Here is a 23,639-nt window from a genome sequence, read left to right on the forward strand (position 1 = left end):
TTCTGGCTGTATATATGTTAAGTTACCCTGAAAGTTACCCAGCTAACTTTATTAAACAACTACGATGAAATGGTCCCAGGTGTTCATAATGTTTGGTACACTCAGTGTTACACACAAACATTTTAGCTACTCTGAAAATACCACTATATACCTCCCTGCACTGCCTCCAACTTCAAACTTTTCATTTTTCACCTTTCTCCTAAGAGGGGAAGGTACAGAAAGTAGTTGTTAGTTATAGAACTGGTGTAAATGCAACTTTATTAAATTATATAAGTGTGGCAAACACGCCTGCCGCAGGCCACCGAAGTGGCTTTCCTTGGGGCCCTCCAGCACAGAGACACAGGGAGATGATGTTCAAGCAGTCCACATTTATTTGCAAGGGTTTGGCAAGATGGTACAGCCAAATGAGCAGATGTAAAACCCTGTCATGACAGAGAAGGCTCCCCTGTGTGGGTGGGGATGGCAGATTTAAGCTGTGCGCAGTGATTACCTCACTACGCACAGGTGCAGCCACTCCTGTTCCTGGGTCCAATTAGCCTGGCCAATTATCTAATTCTTAACCAATTATCCAATTGGCCAGGTCTAATTAGCTTGACCCAGGGCAGGTGTGGCTGCTTAAACCAGCCATCCCCACACCACAATAAGCTTTTAATGTTTAATGGCTGGTTTAGTGTACAGGTATATTTGTTCAGTTATCATCTTTGTCAACAGCTTTATTTGTAAGTGTAATCTTTCTTTCATATTGTCATCTTATTCATGAACGAAACCATATGATTAAAAAAGTTTTGTGTTACATGTACATTTACTTTATTGAGTTGCCCAAAAATGGCTCATGGTACACAAAGCTGCTGTGATGAACTCATCATCGAGAGGAACCCTGAAGACTACACTGACACGAGGAGTCCATGTGACAAAGTCGCAGTACGCGTTCGCAGTCACATACATCTGCAACTGGACCTGAGTTAAAAACAATGGTTTTATTATATTTCTACATGCAAGCAGGGGTTAAATTGGGGGTGGGCGGCATCCACCCACCTTTGGTAAATAAATAAATAAATAAATAATTTTGACCGGTAGTTTTACAAATAACTATGACAATCCAGTCAATTTTTGTATGTTCCAGTCCATGTGTTCCCTCTAGCCAGTTACTCACTCAACCAATCAAAAGTCCAAAGAAAAAAAACTCAGGAGGAACAGTTGTTTATATAGACAGGCACAGAAAGAAAAATATTGTTGATTGTCTTGATTGTTTGGAAGCGGACGTGGTAGGTGATTTCATTAACATGTAATTTCATCTATGCAACATTTTAAAGAGAGATGAATAAACAGCCCCCACGAACGCTGGCTATTATTAATGGCAACTTTGATTGCTTGTGCAAAATCAGCAGGTTGCTGGTCAACAGCTAAGCTAGGATCGAATATTTCCCACATACATAACGTTTTATTCAGCGGCGACTGGTGAGCTGAAAATTGGTGGGGCATTTATCATTTAATCTCCCTAACACAATATGAAGAAACTGTGTCCCTTTCCAATTGATTAGTCAGATGTGTGCATGCTTGTTAATCACTGAAAATGAATTAAAACAGTTTGAGATCAATGATTAGTTCAAAGGAAAGTTTTGCGCCTCACCAGTTTAAGAAAGATGGATAAAGGAGGAAGAAAGTGAGAACAAGAGGAGGATGACCGATTATTTTCATGGGTAAAAGCTATGCAAAAGCTTGCATTAATAGTATACATTCTTTTTTAAAACATTGTTTTCCTTAATTACAATTATGTGCACAATACATTAAAGATACAACTATTTTGAGCTGAGACATTCATTGGTTTGTACCTTTTTTCACCCACCTCCCACTGGATCTCAGGGTCCACCCACCTCCCAAATCCCAATTTAACCCCTGCATACAAGTAATTTGACCATATTATAGCAATACTCTATTTACTCGATCCTGGGTCACACCTGAATTCATGTAAATTCTGAACTTGCAATCAAATAAAATAATTGGTACAGTGGGGTCCAAAATCATAATTTGGATAAATGATGAAAACAGAGATCTTGGTAGTGGACTTAGACTTTTGGACCCCACTGTACAGGTGGCTGACTAATTAAAGGAAAAACCAACATGAAGTGTCTTAGTACGGTGTTGGGCCACCACAAGTCTCCAGAACAGCAACTACAACCTTTGTAGTACCTACCTGTGTGTAATATGAATGTGTTTTCTTCAAGGAAGACAAGCTTTCCAGATGACACAGCTTGTCTTTCATCCAGTCTTCTGGCTTGCTGTTGGGGTCCTGTCCCCAGTTAAAAAGGCATTTAGCCTCCAGCACCCCTTTTCCACAGCAGTCGTGAGACACATATGCATCACAGGACATTCCTATGTAGGGCCTCTCTTGGCATAGGTGAAATCCTGCTTTTTCCTGCTTTTTTCATGTTTCTGTATGTTATGTTTATGTTTTCAGTTATATGTATATGTTTTGATGTGTTTGGTGTTTGGCCTGTGAGTCTGAATGAGTGTTAATTGCATTTATCTCATTTTCTTTGCCCCACTTTAGGCATGGTTTGTTAATTTGTTTAGTGAGTGGTGTGCAGATTTGTTTTAGGAGTGCCTGTGATGGTTTTTGGGGAGGACACATAATTCTAATGTGCGCGTTAGAGCTTGTAATGCAGCCTACCCTCTGTTGGCGCCAGGTTTCACAGGAGGCCTGATCAAGTGTGGCCTCCTCCACCATTTTGACCTGTTCGTCAGTGAAGGCAGGGACAGAGGGGGAAGCATTTGGGGACCCAAACAGACTCCTGAGTGTAGGAGGGACATCTAACTCAGCAGTCTCATACTGTTCAACAAAATGTACAAAATTGTGTGCTGAAACTGCTGAGGCCGATTGGGTTTTCTCCCGTAGAGGACAGCATTCCCAGCAGCATCTCCTGGTCCCTCTGGGTGGCTTGCGGGATGGGAGGCTTCTTTTTCCCTGTAAGGTTCTGTGTTGCTTTTTCTGTGTAAAACTTTATGTCTTGTATTTGAGCAGGCTCAACATTTTTTACAAAGACATTGTTCCACTCGCAGGCCAGGCTTGTGCATGCCACCGTTGTAATGCCCAGTCGCACTGATACCTCCAGTTTAAAAAGAACGGCGCCAACATGTCAGCAGGTTTCGCCAAGTCTGAAATACATTAATTTGTGTCCATATTCAGGTATTCCACACCCCAACACATTTTACAAGGCATCTGTAGTTCACTTTGAGCTAAAACAAGGGTAGACATGAGGATTGGAGTCAAATATATACTCATCACAAAAAGTTTGGAAATGTTAGTTTGATCGATCATATCTATGTATTATCGTATTTCTATGTTATATCATTGGAAAGTCTGTTAATTCCCCTTCACAATGATGTCCCATTTGTAATGATCATCCATTTGTGGGATGAGCAGCACAGCTGAATATGTATGTGTGTGTGTGTGTGTGTGTGGGGGGGGGGGGGGGGGGCGCATCCCAAGTAAAATGTGCCAAATTTGTGCCATTATCTGTACTCAACAGAACAACTAACTCTCTCAGCAACAAGGAATAAACAAGACATATTGGCAATTCTACGTTTTATTCATTGAACAAACAACAGTCAGGAGCCTCAGTAGTGGGTGGAAGAACCATACGCAGCCATAACAGCCCGGCACCTCCTCTTCATGCTGGTCACCAGCCTGTTCACGTGTTGCTGTGGAATGGCATTCCATTCCTCAAACAGGATTTGTTGCAGGTCAGGCAAGGTGGTTGCGTTGGTTACTCTAGTACAGTGGTTCTCAAACTCGGTCCTGGGGAACCCCTGTGTATGCTGGTTTTCATTCCAACCTCAACAGCAATCCCAGAATTTTAACAAGCCGTTTAAAATTTTTCTTAATTAGGTGCTTTTCCTGTTTTAGAGCTGGGGTCCCAGAAAGGGCCAGTGTGCGTGCACACACCTGATTCTACTAATCAAGGTGCTTAGCAATGACTCAAGTGATTGATTAGTAGAATCAGGTGTGTGCACCCACACTGACTTTCTGGATAAGATTGGGAAATTAACAGTAACAACAGAGATATGATTGAACAAACTTAAATTTCCAAACTTTCTTTGATGAGTTTATTCAATTCATTAAATGTTTTGGAAATGTCCATTAACTTCCTGAAGTTTTAAATTATAAGAGAAAACCACACAGAAGGTGGTAGTATGGGGGGGGTCAGCTGATTTTTGGTTAACAGAATAACATAACATACATTGTTCCCTTCAGGTGTGTTCCTAAACTAACCCTAACCCTAATACAGTTTTTAAGATGTTTACAGATATAATTAGAACCTTAACCTGCCATGCAGTCGCAGTGAGCTGCCGCAATCCCTCTATCAGTTTTAACCACTACCCAGGTGTTATGGGGATTCTCTATAACCCTCCACGAGAGTTTGACCTTCCCTTTCATGATGGTATGGCCAGAGCCAGTGTTGAAAGGCAACACTGGCTGCACCCAACCACTTATGAAAGAATTGTGGGCCTCCAGGGAACAGTGGGTTTTCATTGTGTTCTTCATGTATATTCCTGAATTTACAATTATAAGAATGTGTTTTGTCAAGTGTTTCCAACATTGAGCTGTAGATAGCAGACAGTGTTATCTGCCATCATCGTAGGCCATGTTGTTAAGAGATGTACAGGAATTGAGTTAAACACGAATCATAACTTTAATGAGGAATACACAGTAATATGCACACGTGCGCCTAACATTGACTGAAAATTATGTAGGCTACTCAGTAAGAGGTATGCAGGTAACCAGTATGTAGGTGGCCTGAATCTTGAGGAGGCGGTAGGTCTCTGCATGCCTGAGGACGCATTTTCACATATATTGGTTCTTGTGCTTTGAGTGTTATTGTGTAGTGCATGTGGATGAGGGTGCTGAGAGAGGTAAGCCAATGAGTATAAAGCATGTCTTAATGGTTCATAATAGATGGCTCAGATCCAATACCTGTGGCTCTGAAGAAAATACATTTTCAGATACAGTGCCCTCCATAATATGTGACATTTTTCTTCTTTTGGCTCTACTCCAAAAGTTAAGATTTAAGATCCCTTGCAAGGGTACAGCGGACCGTATGTTGCAGTACTATCGGTCTGTGGGTCCTAGATCAAAACATTTTTTTACTTTGTGTTATTTGATTTTTAACTCTGTATTACCTTACTGTGTTATTTCTCTCTACTGCTACCCTCCATATTATTCTTAGTATTATTAGGAGCCAAGCACCGCAGGGCACCTATTGTATCTGTTAGTATTATTATTATACTTTTCGCCATGGGAGTCTATGGCAGCTCATAGAACCCCTTAGTGGATTTTGATGAAATTTTGCACATTGATGAAGGACAGCCCATTGTATCCAGGCATCAAATTTGGGGTCAATCCATCCATCTCTGTAGCACCATCAACAGGCCAAATTTCAAGGTACATTTTTGCTTATAACTTTTGAACTGTTTGTGGGTTGTGGGTCATTTCAATTCCAATGCACCCATTGGCGTTAAAGTCCGCCATACTGGATTTTCCGCTATTTTGAATTTTTCAGAAAACCTACTTTTGTTAACTAGTCCTAGATCATTGATCCTGTCACCACCAAATTGGGTACGTATCATCTACAGACGGTTTTGACCAAAAGTTATTCACAGAATTTTGCTAGGGCAAACAATATGGTCACTATGAGCTAATGAATATTGTGGAGGGCAGAGCTTTTAACATAAAGGTGTATAAATTCTGAGCGCTTTGACCAAACACCACAAAACTTCGGAGGCATATCAGCACACATAAGTGGAGGCTAACCCTCCATTTTTGGCCCGATCAAACAAAATGGTGGCACTAGAGAGCTCATTTCTGGTTTAGGCATAACCACTATGCTAATTTTTTCTAAACTTGGCACATTGGTATAGGGGCACTCCAAATGGACAGGGAGAAAATATGAAGCTGATTGGCCATAAGGTGGCACTATCATGAGCTAATATGTGTGGTTATTGGATAACTTTAAACAAGCATATCTCCTTCCCCATTTCAGCTACAGTCATGAAATTTTGGACATATGTGCAACTCGTCAAGCGGAACACGTTTATCATAAGGACCCATAAGCTCCGCCCATTAGATCTTCCACAAATCAGACATTTTTGAAAAATGCTTCAAATGCTTTCTGCCATGGAGGTCTATGGTAGCCCATTTAACCAACTGATGGGTTTTTACAAAACTTTGCAGAATGGTAGAGGATTATACCGACAGGCCATGAAAATAATTTTACATCGCTTGGCTAAAGGCAGGCGCTATATCAAGTGATTGAAATTGCAAACTCTGAATAAGCATATCTCATGCCCCGTTTGACCTAGAATCATGACATTTTGCACACATATGCCACTCCTCATGAGCAACAAATTTGCCTCAAAGACCCATAACTTCCAGTTACTTAGATTTTCCGCCATTTTGAATTTTATGCAAAACTATAAACGATCAGTTTGTAGCACTTAATATAGGCACATCTCCTGCACCTTTTGACCTACTGCCACAAATAATACACTAAAGTGTTGAAGAAACACTTGTACTTACCACATTGGCCTGAATATAAGACAGCATTCTTTTTTTTCAGAAATTGCATCTGAAAAGTGGGGTTGTCTTACATGGGAGGACTAGACTTTTTTATGTCATTATACATTAACAACAGCAGATGGCGCCATTTATCTGTAAAATGGTTGCTTTTCACAAGGAGATGGTTCAATGGTATTAGAAATCCCATTATTAAATTTTATTTTTATTTAATTTATTCATTTGAAAATGTGATTACATTTTCTTTTCTTTTAAATGTTACAATTTCATTGAAAACATGTAGAAAATATATCAGCATACCTTATTTTATTCAGTGTGTTTTATTATATTCATGTCAAATGAAATTATTTTCTTTAAAAATTAAGATTAGATCATCAAAAATTCTGTTGACCAAAAAAAGGTGTTGAAAAATGGGGGGTCCTTTTCTAATCAGGGTCATGTTATTATATTCAGCTAATATGGTGTGTTCTCTGCCATTATTCACACGATTTTGGATTTTTTCAAATACCCAAAAATTGCACTCCTCCAGAGACCATTGATATTGTCATCTCTAACCAGTGTTGTTTTGTATGTATTTTTGGGAACATGCCAGTGTAACAGAGATGAAATTATTCTTCCACTTGACATAGTAAAATTCAGTATAATTATTTATTATTTATACTTATTAGAATAATAGTAAAATCGTATCTGGCATGTTCCCTGCCCCTGTTCATAAGGGCATGTATTTACTGTAGCCTGCACAGTCTGTAGGAAGTTTGCCAGCAGTAGGTGGAAGTCTTGCAAAGCACTTGATAAAATATAGTTTAATACTGAATTATTATTCATTTTATTTATCCCTTGTTTATACAGGGAAAGACTTACTGAGACTATGTCTCTTTTCAATTAAACCTGGAGTTCATTCCATGTGTATGGAGCAAACACACTAAAGGAAGTTTGACAGTAATCAGAATTTCTACAAGTTAACAGTATGGTGAGGTAAAATGACAGTTTCATGAGGAGTGCTTTGTAAATGAATAAAATATTATGTTTCTTTCTCTAGGGTCAACGGAGGTCACCCTAAGGCTGATATAATAATCCATGTACCATAATTAAATGTTTGTGTGTGTGATGCTACAACGGGCAGTTACAACTATTTTCCTCTTCCATAAGATCTGTCAATAGTGCTTTAAACTGGTCAAAAGATAAAAGGGAATCTAGTTTCAATGAAACCTGGAGTGCATTCCATGTGCATGGAGCAAACACACTAAAGGAAGTTTGACCTAAATTAGACATTAACTTGGGGGTTTCTTGATTAATGTAGTCTTGGGATAGATAATGTTTCATTCTCTAGGGTCAGCGGAGGCCACCCTACAGCCTGATATAATGATCCATGTACCACATGTACCACAATTAAATGTTTGTGTCTGTGATGTTACAACAGGCAGTGTATCACCATACCCTATAACTGGTATAATGGTAGCCTGTACAATCTGCTTTCTGTTCTCAAACCAGAAGCACAACCTATTTCTGTACAAGAATCCAATTCTGGTTTGTATTCTTTATTTGTTGTTGTGATAATATGCATTTTGAATGTTAAATTTGTATCTATCCAGCATATATTTTATGTTAATTCAGTGTTTTAAGCTTTTGAGAAAAATATACATTTTGTATGTTATTGTTCATAAAATATTTTAATATTAACACATTGTGCATGGCTTACACAGTCTGCAGGAAGTTTGCCAGCACGTTACAAAGTGCACGTATACTGCATTATGCCGTAGTGTGCTGTATTACACTGGAGGCTGTTTTGTTTAGTCATTACAAAACACAACATGACCTGTAACATCAAATCATGTCAGGTCATGCCAAGATATCATTATTAATAATGTATTCATTAAAATCATCTGACATGGGGACACTACAAGGTATGTGTAGATGTCAGGGTATGTAATTTCTGGCCATTTAGTTGGGTCGTTGATCCACTGATTATCGGGAAGGGCAAATGGGAAAATTTCCAGGCCCAATAATTTTAATTTATCGCCATATTAGTGACAGATAATAGTCACGTGACATTTGAAGAGAAATCTATAAAATATAAAGAAAAAATGTATTTACTTGTAAAATAAAAATAAATGTGCTTGACTCTTGCTAGCTAGCCTAACGTTAACATTACAGGTTGACACATGGTTGCCTGTCCTTGGCGTCCTTGGTTGTCTGGACTACAGCTAACTGTGTGACTTATTTTTGTTACCTTACCTAGCCTTAGCTTAGCTATTTTTTCACAAAAGGACGAGTGATTGTTAAATATTATGTAGTTGGTTGATGGCATTAATCACAACTTATGTTAATAAGGGCACCCAAAACATGTGGAAAAGTTTATTCAATCACAAAAAAAGCAAACACAGTTTATGTCAGAGGTGGTCAAAATCTCATTCCTCAATTCATTTTAATAGAGAGTACCCCAGGTTGTACACAGGGTGGGCGTGTCTCTATACCAGCAAAACTTGTTACTAAGCAAGACGTCCTGTGCCTGCGAATCTCACAATGACTGGTGGCCACTGTCATCTACTGGTGTCAGCTGGTATCACATTAGCTAACAGTGAGACAAAAAGTTTTTGCATTAATATATATCTCATGAAAAACACGTTTTGAACGTACAAGAATGCCAAGTTACTCACACACAAGGTAGCTAACATTAAACACAGTGAAAATGCTGAAAGCAGAACTGTCCTGGAAATATTTTACAGATGCAAAAGCAACAGTTGAAATGTTGTATTTTTACTTAGCCACCAAGCCAGTGTAATGAGTTCGAGATTTGCTTCAGTTGGAGGGGGGGATTGAACCCGGATCTATCAGTCCTGTAAATATTTTCAAAAAGTGAAGGGATTACCCGGTAAGCTATGAGGGAAGCAGACAACAGAGCTGCAAAGTTGAACTGTTTTTAATGTACGCACATTTTGTATTTGTATCCAAAGTTTTTATTGGTTAATGTACGTAAAATGACCAATGGGGAGACATATTCTTTGTGGGCTAGGAGTAGCTGTGGCAGGGAAAATGAGAAAACGTGAAATCTCCAGAGTTAGGGGCTTTATTGTGTGGACGTATGAAGTTGTTTATGAATTCTGTCTGTTGAAATGGGGTGAGAATGTACAGAAATTCATGTTTTTAAGGGCTGAAAGTCTGTGGTTGTTGTGGTTATTTCTGTGGGGAACCCTGAAAAGTGCCAAACTCTCTGTGCTGTATAGGTATGGGGCATGCCCCAAGGCACCAAATTCTTTTCATGATTTAATTTTTTTATAAAAAATATTCTGCTCTATAGCACCACCATGTGATTCAATTGTGCAAATGCTTTAGAGTTGGGCTCAGAATGTGAGTGCCAAAATGAATACCAAAGTTCATCTAAATTTATGAAACCATTTGGAAGTTTTAGCATTTTTTTATTATTAATTACGCCCACCTCAATTTTAATTGGTTTATTGTTGCCAAAGTTTTTGGAGTATCAAGCTCCTTAGGAGCCTTTTTTTGGGAACACTTGACTGTACAAATTGGTGCAAGTTCCAAGCAGATGTGCCAAATGCTCTAGAAGGAGATGAAAAACAATTTTTTACAACAATTCAAAATGGTGGAAAAATAAAAATGGCTGACATTGAGTCCTAGGGGGTTGATTTGTCCATGAGGACAGACTTGAGAGGCAGGATTCAAGTCTAAGTCAAAGGGGCCAGGAGTTATGATTTTTGAATACTAGAAATTCGAATGACAGTTACAGCACCACCAAATGGCCAATCAGCGCCGAAATCACTAAGTCAACATTGGGAGGTAGCTTCTACAAATGTGACAGGTATCAGCCATGTGGTTAGGACAAAACTGGAGACAAAGGAAAATGGCTAATAGCATTTCCAAAATGGCAGCAATCCAAGATGACAGTGACAAATAAAGTAAAGATATAGATAAGTTTCAGATGAGGAAGTTGATCATTTTTGTTGTCAATTGTCAGTTCTGTTCCTTTCATGTTAACTGCCTAAATGTCTATGCTCACTGAGCCTACATGCATCAATAAGCAGTCATTTTTAATATTGTAGTGTAGTGAATGCTGTTCAATTTTAAATTAATTTACATTTTAATGCAATCATTATGTGCTATATATAGGTTTGCCATATATAGAACATCACATACAATATGAAGTCCAGTATTTATTGTACTTAATGAAATGCCTGTGAACAGTCAGAAAATGACTTTGGAGAAATCCCAAAATCCAAATCCAAATCCCCTTGGAGATGGACTGTCAGAGAATGCCTACATGCACCCAGCCTGGTTTCATCATTGTACATACAAAATAAGCTCAGAAAATGCTTCATTATAGTCCTGTGAGACTATTTACTTGGACCTGTGAGAATGCTTAATTTCAGAAAATTGCAAGGTTTCAATTGAAAGACTTGTGAGGTGTCACATTATAGAGACATGCAAGCATGCTTTATTATACAGACAAATTGCTTGTGAAACTGCTTCATTGTAGAACTGACTGCAAAGGTCTGACAATGCTTCTTTGTAGAGCTCTGCGAGCATGCTCCTTTATAAGTAGAAACTGTGATAAGTAGAGCTTCTGTGAGTGCACACCAGAGACCCACAGTCTAGGAGACAAATGATTTCTTTGCTGCTTCAGTACTGGGAGACAGAAGTGTGTGAAAAGGTACAGGAGGTGACCAGAGGAGACTCATCAGCAGGTGAACTCTGTCCGTGAAAAGGCACAGGAGGTGACCAGAGGAGACTCATCAGAAGGTGAACTCTGTCCATGAAATGGCAGCAAAACAGAGGGCCTTAATGACACAACACTGAAGAAAGCAGAGTAACCAGTAAAAAAATCATAAATCCACTTTAAGGTGCAGGGAGGCAGAACATACACCAGCCTGTCTTCTCTTAGTCGGCAGTCTCTCCTCTCCCTTTCTTGTGTTGGGGTGGGGTGGGGTGGGGGTGGGGGGGGTCACACACCAGCCAGAGGGGTAAGAATCTGTGTCTGTTCCATGTAGCCCCATCCACTCATGCCATAGTGGTGAGTTTGTCTATAAGGTCATCAATGGTGTAGACCATCAACTTGACATCGTCCTTGTCTGACATGCGGTGCTGGCCGTGCTTACGCAGGATGATGTCCACATCGTTGCTCAGCACACGCTCTGCCACCTGCATGGAAATGTGCCAGGGCACGTCTGGGTCCTTCAGCCCATGGATCAGGCGCACAGGGCAGGTGACCGGGATAGGACCCTGCAGCACGCAGTGAGACTCCGCCTCCTGTAGGAAGTCCAGGCTCAATTTGTATGCACCTTCCTCACTGTGTTTGGAGGCCAGGACCCACTCACCCTTCTCCTCTATCTCCTTCCTCACCTAAATGATAGCAACATCATCAGCCTCACACACAAAATGCACGACACACAAATGCGCACACACACACAATCCCTCTCCGTATACTTGTGTCAGCAGCACCATCAGACTCTGACACACACACACACACACACACACACACACACAAACACACAAAACAGTGTTTCCCCTACATAATGGCAGCAGCTTTGCAGTGCCATTGCGGAATATCTAGCACCAATGCTATATTAAAATATGTTTATGCTATACTTTGAGGCAAATGGATCAAAATAACTTAAAACAAATGAGTGAAGCTGTGGCCTATACCATCTTGCAAAATATTTTTTCTCCTCAACACTATCAGCAGAACATTAATCATATTGTTGAACACTGCCACATTGTTCATATTCAGGCATGAAACTTGCATAAATGGTTGAACTCATTTACTTTATTTTAAGTCAACTTAATATGTCCTTGGTTGTTGCTAGCCATTTCAGGGGGCATAACAGGACACTCCTGTAGTGTCTTTTGCTGCTCCTGCTTATCCGTAGGGAGTTGTAAACAAATGAGTGATGTCTGCCTGGCTTTATGGTACGTGTGAATGAGATGCTGGCACACACACTGGTGAATCCACTGTGTGCGCTCGAGTGTGTGTGCATGCATTCAACACTGAGTTGCACCATAAACCTGAAAACACTTGCAAAATCAATGTGCTACTGCTGGAAGAAATCCTATGGAAAACACTGCACACTGACTGACTACCCCCTCCTCCTCACCTCTATAGGCAGTGACTTGAAGGCTGTCACAAAATGATCGGCAGCAGTGGCAATGCCCACTAGAGCGTCAGTCTTTTCTGGGCGGGCGATGGCCGCCAGCAGCATAAGCCAGCCTCCCATACTGGAGCCAACCAAGATCTTGTAAGAGAGGATCATGGAAGTTTATTCAGGACAGCACAGAATCATTGAAGGTTACCATTTCATCAGGAGCTTAGTATTCCATATTCTAGGAGACTGTGCCACAGTGCATAGTCTGCATACAGTCTGTACTGGTCCATAACCCTATGAAGCCGCTTTTCCACCACATGGTACCGGCTCAACTCGACTCGACTCTACTCTTTTGGTACCAGGTACTTTGTTTTCCACTGCAGATAGTACCCCCGTCAATGTAGCTGGTCGTCATAGCGACACCGCATGAAACTGCCGTTTCTGACCAATCAGTGGTCTGCAGTGTTTTTACGTCACCTTTTGGTATCGTCTCAGCTCGCTTGGAACCTCGACGGAGGTGATACCAAAAAAAGTACCAGGTACCAGGTACTATCCACAACTTTTGCCCGATGGAAAACGAAAAAGGTCGAGTCGAGTTGAGCCGGTACCATACGGTGGAAAAGTGCCTTAATTTGACTGTACATGTGTCCTACACACAGGTATATACTTCATTAAACCCCAAGGGGAAATTAGTGTACTAGTTATACCACCTTGGGGGACAATATGGCGCGGAACACTCCGGTCACCTTCACGCTAGCTCCGCTAAGGTTGTGCTCTTTTTATTGGTTATTTACAGTTTTTTCCTTGTTATTTTAGCAAATACTACCTTGGCACTGACCACATACAACTTCAAGACACTGATAAACATTGGATTAGAGTCAACTTACCTTATTTCAGACTCTCCATTTGCTGACCATTCTACCTGGCCGAGTGAAATCGTCAGAAATGGCGACAACCGCAAACAACAACAACGGAGGAAACATCGAGGCAGATGCGCCGGGGTCAAACACAACCTGAGGGCCCGAGCACACAGACCTCCTCTGCCCAGCATCCTGCTTGGCAATGTCCAGTCATTGGATAATAAAATGGATGACCTCCGTGGGCAACTCAAATATCAGCGGGACGTGAGGAATTGTAACATCCTTTGTTTCACCGAAACATGGCTGACCCCCTCCATTGTGGACAATGCCATTCAACCCGAGGAGTCCCTCTCTGTTCACTGCATGGACAGGACGAATGAGTCCGGTAAGAAGAAGGGAGGTGGCGTTTGTTTCATAGTGAACAGCAACAGGTGCGACACTAGGAATATTACAACTTTAACACGCTTCTGCTTGCCAAACTTGGAATTTCTGACAATAAAATGTCGGCTACACTTTTTACCATGGGAGTTCTCCTCAGTCATCATCACCGCCGTGTACATTCCACCACAGGCGAGTACAGAAACGGCTTTATCAGAGCTTTACAAAACTTTGAACTGCTACCAAACTAGCAACCCGGACGCTGCGCTCGTTGCTGGTGATTTTAACCAGGCGAACCATAAGAAGGTGATACCAAGCTTTCACCAGCACATCGGCTGCGCCACGAGAGAAACTAAAACACTGGACCATTGCTATTCCCCGTTTAAAGACGGTTACAAAGCACAGACTCTACCTCCGTTTGGCAAAAGTGACTATTCGGCCATCTTGCTGTGGCTGGCGTATGTAAACAAACTGCGCCGTGAGCCTCTGGTGACGAGGGAGGTCACAAATTGGACAGGCCAATCAGAAGCCGACCTTCAGGTCGCATTGCATGACGCACTCTGCGGCACATTCCAGAGCACCTCCATTGACGACATCAACGAGTTCACTGAGTCTGTGCTGGATTTAATTGGTAAAACGACGGAAGAAACTGTACCCAAAGTTACTGTCAAGACATTCCCAAACCAGAAACCTTGGATTAATAAAACCATCCGCGATGCTCTGAACATGCGCACTGCTACATATAATTCAGGACTAGAGACTGGAAACATGGATGATTACAAAGCAGCCTCATACAATGTAAGAAAAGCAGTGAGGGAGGCAAAACGGAAATACGGGGAGAAGGTGGAATGTGGCAAGGACTAAGACCAATGACGGATTATAAAGTGACCCCCCCCCCCCCCCCCCGCAGTACCTACTGGCACCGGTGTTCACAGCGATATTCAACCTGTCCCTGGCCCAGTCTGTCACTCACGTTTCAAGGAGTCCACCATCATCCCCGTACCCAGGAAACCGAGACCAGCCTACCTTAATGACTATAGCCCAGTAGCGCTCACCTCTGTCGTGATGAAGTGCTCGAGAGGCTAGTCAAGGACTACATCTGCTCCTCACTGCCCAGCACACTGGACCCTCTACAGTTTGCCTACCGACCTAACAGATCCACAGAGGATGCCATCGCCTACATCCTCCACACTGCCCTATACCAACTGGACAAAAGGAAGGGGAATTATGTGAGATTGCTGTTCACTGATTCATAATTCAGCTTTCAACACCATAATCCCCTCCAAACTCGTCACCAAACTCAGGGATCTGGGATTAAACACCTCCCTCTGTAGGTGGATCCTTGACTTCCTGACGGGCAGATCTCAGGTGGTGAGAGTGGGCAGCCACACTTCATCTTCCCTCACCCTCCCTCATCCTGTGTTTTGAGCCCCCTGCTGTACTCCCTGTACACGCACGACTGCGTGGCCACTTTTGACTCCAACTCCATCGTCAAATTGCTGACGACACAGCTGTGGCAGGCCTGATCCCCAACAAAGATGAGAAGGTCTACCTGGAGGAGGTGGAGTGCCTGACCTGGTGGTGTCAGGACAACAACCTCCTCCTGAATGTCAGTAAGACGAAGGAGATGCTAGTGGACTATGGGAGGAAGCAGGGGAGAACCTACAGCCCTCCAAACATTGATGGGCCCAAGGTGGAGAGGGTGGACAACTTAAAGTATCTTGGTGTCCAGATCACCAAGGACCTGACATGGACAATAAACACAGACACTGTAGTGATGAAGTCACGGCAGAGACTATCACCTCATACGTCTGAGGAAATTCAGAGTGTCTCCCCTGATACTTCGGAATTTCTATACATGCACAATTGAGAGCATCCTGACAGGGAACATCACTTCCGGGTATGGGAGCAGCACCATGCAGGACCGAAAGACCCTGCAGGGAGTGGTACGGTCAGCAGAACATATCACAGGGGGTGCACTCCCACAACTCCAGGACATCTATACCAGGCGGTGCAGGACCAAGGCCAGGAGAATCTTGAAGGATCCCAGCCACCCAGATAACGGCCTCTTCTCTCTGCTGCGGTCGGGGAGAAGGTACTGCATCCAGAAGGCCAACTCGGAGAGGCTCAGGAGGAGCTTCTACCCTCAGACAATCTGGATCCTGAATGAGGACATTGCCTAGCACTGCTTATTGTTCCCAACAGGATGCCACACCCCCCACCCCCGCCCCCCCAAAAAACACTCTACTCTACTAGCACACCTGGGACTTAACTCAGTATACCTTAGCACAGCAGCACCTTATATTTATAACAGACTATCCATTGGGAATATACATAGGGGCGACATAGCTCCGATTATAGACCGATTGTCCGGCATTCGGAGGGTTGCCGGTTCAAACCCCGCCCTGGGCATGTCGAAGTGTCCTTGAGCAAGACACCTAACCCCTAACTGCTCTGGCGAATGAGAGGCATCAATTGTAAAGCGCTTTGGATAAAAGCGCTATATAAATGCAGTCCATTTACCATTTAGTAAAAAGCGACTGAACTCGGAATTACAGGTCGGAAATTCGAGCATCATTTCTGAGCTGACTTTTCCGACTTCCGGATTGGTGATGTCACATTAAGATAAATGGCAGCATTTGTAGTTTGTGGTAAGAAAGAAAAATGGTGTATTTAGGCTTTTCATGCATTGTCATTTGGGTGTGTGATTATGTGATATGCGTTAGTATCGTTTATGTTTCCCATTCATTATAGCAATATGTGAAATTTAAAAGTTACGATATCCATCAGCAACTTTTTTCGCTAGCCAGCTTAGCTAGAAAACGTTATTTTGCTCTGAAATAAATGCTGCAAATGATATAACGAAACACCTGACGGTGATACCATATTTACATTTCAGTACTACTGCAGCCTAACTAGTGTCGCGGTTTCACTCTATTTACTCATTTAATATACTCCTTAACAATAAAACAAAGCACTTTGTCTGTGGGAAATACATGTTTTCCCAAGTAAAACAGCGCGAACGCAGTTTTTCATTGACTGGGCATATTGTTCAGAAGAAGGGAGCTGCCCTGCCGTCCGACAATGTAAACAGGCTTGTCTGTTTAAGCAAATGGCTCGGTGCAAAGAAACAGAAGTATAGCCTAACTGTTGCATCCAAAGAAATGGAAATATAGCCTAACTGCAATATCCTAGTTTGAGTCCTAGTTCTGTATTATACTCCCTTTCCACTGTTTCCTGCTCACTTTATTTATTGTTTGTTTTATTTTGTATCATCCTGTTTTGATCCCACATAATAGAAGGGGATGTTTTTGTGAGCCTTTATTTTCCCCATGTGAGGTTGGACACAATTACGTTGTGTGATTTGCTTTACAAGTGCGAGGGATACGGGGAATGATCTTTGAGTAATGGAAAATTTAGCTGACCAATGTACCTGTTGTACAATGTGTCTGTTGTTGCGGTGCATTGAGGTCCATCGTTTTGTGTTAATGCTTAAAAAAACGGGATGTTATAGTGAACCTTTATAAGCGTAAAGTTGGACACCCTACATTGTGTGAGTACTCATATAACTAAGTAATGTTAAATTTAGCAGGTCAAATTGCCTGTTGGGCTTGAGTTTGCCATGTTATGATTTGAGCATATTTTGCTATGCTAAATGCAGTACCTTTGAGGGTTTCTGGACAATATTTGTCATTGTTTTGGGTTATTAATTGATTTCCAATAATAAATAAACATAAATTTGCATGAAGCAAGCATATTTGTCCACTCCCATGTTGATAAGAGTATTAAACACTAGAAAAACATCTCTATAAGGTACATTTTGAACAGATAAAAAATGTGCGATTAATTGCGATTAAATATTTTAATCGATTGACAGCCCTAATGTTTTCTAGATCATACTTATACTTATCTATTTAACTCAAGTGTACAATTCATCTGTGTATATCTGTATATATTTCACAGCTCATGCCATTCTTGTATATATTTTGTATTTCTATGTTATATGTTTTGTATTTCTACTTTATTATACTTTATTAAGCACATTTAGGAGCCAGCAAAAGCATTTCACTGCAAATTATACTTGTATGATGGAGTATGTAACAAATAAACTTTAATTCAGAGACAAGATAACAAATATCAGGTTGGATCTAAACCATGTTATTCAGAATATGCGTGAGCCCCTGTCTTTGGACACTTTCCCTCTGCCTAAGACTGCTATGAATGATTTTGCTACTGTTGATAAAGTAATGCTCAGGAATGAAGTAATACAACTAAAACCCTCCACCTGCTCACTTGACCCTATCCCCACCACCTTTTTTAATACTGTGTTTAACTGTCTAGAGGATGAAGTGCTACTGATTGTAAATCACTCCCTGATGGCTGGTATTTTTCCCCTGGCACTGAAAATTGCTATTGTGAAACCTCTCCTAAAGAAAAGTAACCTGGATCCTTCAGTCCTGAACAATTGTAGGCCAATCTCAAACTTTTCTTTTTTAAGTAAAATTCTCGAGAGATTAGTATTTAAACAGCTAAATGGTTACCTAAATTTCAGCTGTATTTTTGAGAAGTTTCAACCTGGCTTTCATCCCCACCACAGCTCTGAGACAGCGCTAGTTAAAGTTGTAAATGACCTGAGAATGAACATGGATGACAAGAAACTCTCAATATTAGTACTTCTAGACTTAAGCGCTGCTTTTGACACAGTCGATCATGGCATCCTTATTAACAGACTACAGAAGTGTGCTGGCCTCTCTGGCTCAGTTTTAGATTGGTTTAGGACATATTTGACCGGCAGAGACTATTGTGTCTCCCTTGGTGACCACTCCTCGGCTAACACTAGCATAACATGTGGGGTTCCTCAAGGCTCCATTCTGGGACCTGTGTTGTTCAGTCTCTACATGCTGCCACTGGGAAACATCATCAGAGAACATAGGATTCATTTTCATAGCTATGCCGATGATACACAACTGTACATCTCTTTATCACCCAATGACATCAGCCCTATTGATAAACTGGTTCAATGCATTGACCATATCAACCTGTGGATGTCAAATAATTTCTTGCAATTGAACAAAGATAAGACAGAGGTTCTAGCCTAATTATCGGAGCAAAAGTCCAGAGAGAGATATTATGCACTAATTTAAAATCTCTGGCACTAAATGCCAAGCCCTTAGAAAAAAATCTTGGCGTGCTTCTAGACCCTGATTTGAATTTTGAATCTCACATCAGTAATCTCACTAGAACAGCCTTTCATCACCTTAGAAATACTGCTAAAGTGCAACCGTTTCTCTCCCAGGCAGATACTGAGAGACTTATGCATGCTTTTATCACTAGCAGGCTTGATTACTGCAATGCTCTCTTCTCTGGTCTATCTAAGAAAGCTATAAATAAACTACAGACCATTCAGAATGCAGCAGCACGTGTGCTGACCAAGACCAGGAGGAGAGCAGACATCTCACCTGTCCTAAAGTCCCTTCATTGGTTGCCTGTCAGTTTTAGAATAGATTTTAAGATCCTCTTGTTGGTGTTCAAATCACTCAATGGACTAGCGCCTGAATACTTGTCAGACATGCTTTCAATGTATGCTCCCTCTAGATCACTCAGGTCCTCTGGCACTGGCCTTTTAGTTGTTCCCCGGGTCAGGACAAAGACCTACAGGGAGGCAGCATTTAGTATCTATGGTCCTCGCCTCTGGAACAGCCTGCCTGAGAAGCTGAGGGCATCACAATCTGTAAACACCTTTAAAAGAAATCTTAAGACATACCTTTTTAGCTTAGCATTCTCTTAATCCATTTTATTTTATTTTAATCTTTTACTTTAATCTTTTATTTTAAATCTTTTAGATTAAAATACAATTTAAATTTTATTTTAATCCACCCTTTATACTACCATTTTCTTATTTTCACTGTATTGTTGTATTTTCATTGTATTGTTGTATTTTCATTTGTATTGCTGTATTTCTATTGTGTCGTTAAGAACCTTGTATTGCAATTTTGCACGAAAGGCGCTATATAAATAAAATCTGATTGATTGATTGATTGTGTTTATTGACATGCTTCCAAAATGGGTTGAAGCTTTCCCCTGCCGTGCAGCATCTAGTGCATCGGTGGCAAAAGCTTTAATGAAGGAAACTGTGCCCAGGTGGGGCATACCAGCAAAGGTGACATTGGATAATGTCGCTCCCTTTGTAAACCAGGTGGTCCAAGCACTAAGTGAAATGTTACACAGATTTGAGAACACACTGTGCCTACCACCCAGCAAGAGACGGCCCAGCGGAGAGAGCCAATGTGACAATAAAGGCCAAACTAACAAAGGCTATGGCTCAGACTAAATTAAATTGGGTAGCTGCTCTCCCTTTTGTGCTCTTAAGCATGAGGCAAGAAGGGGGCATTAGGTATCTCCCCCTATGAGGTTTTAATGGGACGCCCTATGGCAGTACCACATTCTCCGGCATCCTCGCAACATCTCACCTTACATGGGCTGGATAAAGGAATGGTGTCACATTGTAAGGCATTAACCTCTGCTCTCAGAACTGTACATACACAGGTGAAAGCAGCTTTCCCTACCTCAGCAACAGGACCGCTACATCAGCTACAGCCAGGTGATTGGGTGGTGGTAAAGGACCTGAGGAGCAAGAACTGGTCTGCCCTGAGGTGGAGAGGTCTGTTCCAGGTTCTGCTGGTCACCAACACTGCAGTCTGAGTAGCTGAAAGGGACACCTGGATACGCGTCTCATTGTAGACATGTGAAAGTGCCTAGTGAAGATAACACACAGGGCTAAGGCGCGAGGCTGACGCTCCAGCAAGGCAAGTGCTAGTAACCTCTGCCTTATCGTCAACATGACGGGAAATGGCTAGAACCCCTTCCACAGGTTGGGCTGTGGGAAATGGACGGCATTGGGATTCCTCACAATCATTGCAAGGTGCATTACCGTCCCTATCCTGATGAGTGAAGGGAAGACCAGCAAAGTCCAACGGCAGGACTTAAAAAAATAGCCACCCCAAAAGAGAAAGTAGCTCAAACAAATTTGTCATGGCTAGAAGGTGCTGATTATAGTTCTTTTGAAAGCAATATATGGTACTGCTTCATAAATCATTCCATTGGGTTCACTGGTAAAATGAATGAATCATGTTATGTGTGTTCTTTAATGCAGCATTCCACCACGCCACCCACATTTTTGTTCCCCAGACCCATGGGACATAATGACTCTGCATGTTTAGGCTAGAAAGGAAGGTTGTACTGATATATATATATGAAATGTGTAATCAATCTTTGTAAAATAATCAAAAGGGTGGAAATGTAACACATTCTGGTGTATATGCAAAGAAGTGTTTAAGCAGCATAAATAACTATGATTATGGGCTTATATTTAAACAAAGGAAACTATGTGTGTGTGTGACTAGAATCATCTAAAACTTGTTTTTTAGCTTATTCTGTTGATGTTCCAATATGGAAGAATGTGAAAACAGCTGTTGTTCTCCAGATGAAGAAGTAGATCCTAATTGATTTAGAGGCCTGGTCAGGGTGCAGATAAGCATTGTGAAACAGGGGCATGACCCCATGGTCAGGGTGGTGGTGAGAAGGAAAAATACAGGAAGGCAGTATCTAATGATGACAGAAATGTATAAAAGTCCACCTCACTGGAGGTTATGTTGAGACTCACTCCACATACTGTGTGAAGTAGACTCTTCCGCTTGGTATTGCTTAAAATAAAGAAGTTTCAGGCCATCAGGGTAGTGTAGAGGTATAAGCACTGGCCTACCGCAGAGACCCAGGTTCAAGCCCTGGCAGCGGTACTTCCGGCTTGGTCAGACGTTCCTATAAACACAATTGACTGTGTTCGCGGGTGGGAAGCCGGTGAGGGTATGAGTCCTGATCGTTGCATTATCGACTCCTACTGGTTGGCCTGTTCAGTAGGGAGGGGATCTGGGGGAGATACTGTGAACCTCTGCGCACGTTCCTCTTCCAGGGAAACTCCTCGCTGTCAGGTGAAAAGAAGCAGCTGGCGACTCCACATGTATCGGAGGAGGCATGTGGTAGTCTACACCCTCCCCAGACCAACAGAGGATAGCGCATCGACCAGGACTGTAATACACACAGGGAATTGGTATAATGACTAAATTGGGGAGAAAATGGGAGAAAATGGCAAAAAAAAATGAAAATAAATAAAGAACTTTCATTTAAACACAGCAGCGTTGTGTGTTCGACACAGCAGCGTCTTGTGTCCAGATAGTAAACACTTGTGTCCAGACGTTTTCTCTCACACTTCTTCAACAGAGATAGTGCTTGGGCACTGAAATTTCCAGGACACCACTCAAGGACATTAAAGGGAACCCCGCCTGTTAAGACACTTAGGCATTAAAATGGTCTAAATGCCTTCAATTATATAAACATGTCATAAAAACCGTATAAAAGATTTTAGTTATTTAAAATAAAATAAAAATCGACTCGTAGCTCGCTATTGTTATTACCGTCACAGTGCACTCTGAGTAGTGATGTCAAATGGTTGCACGGGTCTCCAGTCCATGGCTCTTGTCCATTGAGCGGCATTGAAAATGTCTTCTGTTCAGCCTTTTCGATTTGAGCCAGAGCGGGACACTACTCAGCAGGAAAGCACCGAGGACAGCCTCTTCAAATAAATAAAAAAATGGTGAAGATCGGGGGCCAGAGGAGACGAGTATAAGAGATGGTGTCTGTGGAGCAACTGCTCGCCTATGCTAAGATGGAAAAGTTTCAGAGCTAGAGCTCCGCTTTCTAGCAGCAGCAGCAGCTGTTCGAAGTCACTTGACCATACGGATTAAGCTATCACTTTTGGTGAAACTGAAATGTATACATGACCATCATTAATTTAAACGGCGTAACGTAATTATTGACCCGCATCCTTAAATCGGTGATAACACCTCCTTTAAATGTATCGTATCCACATGTATTATCATTAGGGAATATGCATTTAAAGGAGGTGTTATCACCGATTTAAGATTTTAAAATGATGCCATGTCATTCTATAGTCAATATCTGGGACTAAATATTGAATAAATATACAACCTTACCATTGGTTTTACGCATAGAGATGTCCATTTTGAGACTGAGTGGTCATATATTGTTTTGGACAATCCGTTTCGGAAATATACGCGCATGTGTGATGCCTGGGTACCTTCCAAAATAGCTGTGCATAATACCACACCTGTTGTTTACGGCGTCGTCGCCCTTTTTAGTGCAGTCTGGCTTGATTGACAATTCATTTATTCAGTAGGTGAGAGTATAAGCTTTCTAACGATGTATAACATGTCTAATTTTGCTTTTAGAATAGCGTTTCATAGGTCAGCGTAACCAGATATTTTCTTATCATCGCATTCAATTACGCATTCATGTGGTAGCAGTAAAACAAAGACGCTGCTAACGAAACCATGTCAACGATTTTTCGAAATTTCTTGGAAAATACTATTATTATTGAGGACTTCTGAGCATAGCTAAGCCATATATATGTTTGCTGATAGCCATAGCTGACATAGTTTTCTGGTGTAAGACGGGGGCGGATAGAACTATATCATTGATTTCCTGTCTCTGTCTCCGTCTACTGAAAACAGATAAGATTTCATCATTGCTATGTAAGTATTACTGCTCAAAATACTTCGGTTATATACGTTATTTTTGAAATTGAGTATCTTTAAATAGGTTAGTGGTATTATATAATGTGGATATTTCACACTGTAATGTAAGCGTTAGTTAGTA

At 41.4% G+C, this 23,639-nt stretch overlaps 1 protein-coding gene across 2 annotated transcripts in view; it reads right to left on the bottom strand.

Moving 5' to 3' along the window:
* Positions 1 to 8,911: 8,911 nt before the first annotated feature.
* The window catches only part of LOC118225150 (mycophenolic acid acyl-glucuronide esterase, mitochondrial-like), a 33,588-nt gene continuing 18,860 nt past the window's right edge, over positions 8,912 to 23,639 (bottom strand). The window contains exons 4-5 of one of the 2 annotated variants that reach the window (XM_035413211.1): positions 12,682 to 12,819; positions 8,912 to 11,836 (exon numbers count right to left, since the gene is read on the bottom strand). In XM_035413211.1, coding sequence (XP_035269102.1) covers positions 11,588 to 11,836; positions 12,682 to 12,819 — 387 coding nt within the window. In that variant the 3' untranslated portion in view covers positions 8,912 to 11,587. Of the gene's footprint in view, positions 11,930 to 12,681; positions 12,820 to 23,639 lie in introns of both variants that reach the window. The other variant, XM_035413210.1, reaches the window with a different exon arrangement.

Source organism: Anguilla anguilla, chromosome 4 (assembly GCF_013347855.1).
Source record: "Anguilla anguilla isolate fAngAng1 chromosome 4, fAngAng1.pri, whole genome shotgun sequence".
NCBI lineage: Eukaryota > Metazoa > Chordata > Actinopteri > Anguilliformes > Anguillidae > Anguilla > Anguilla anguilla.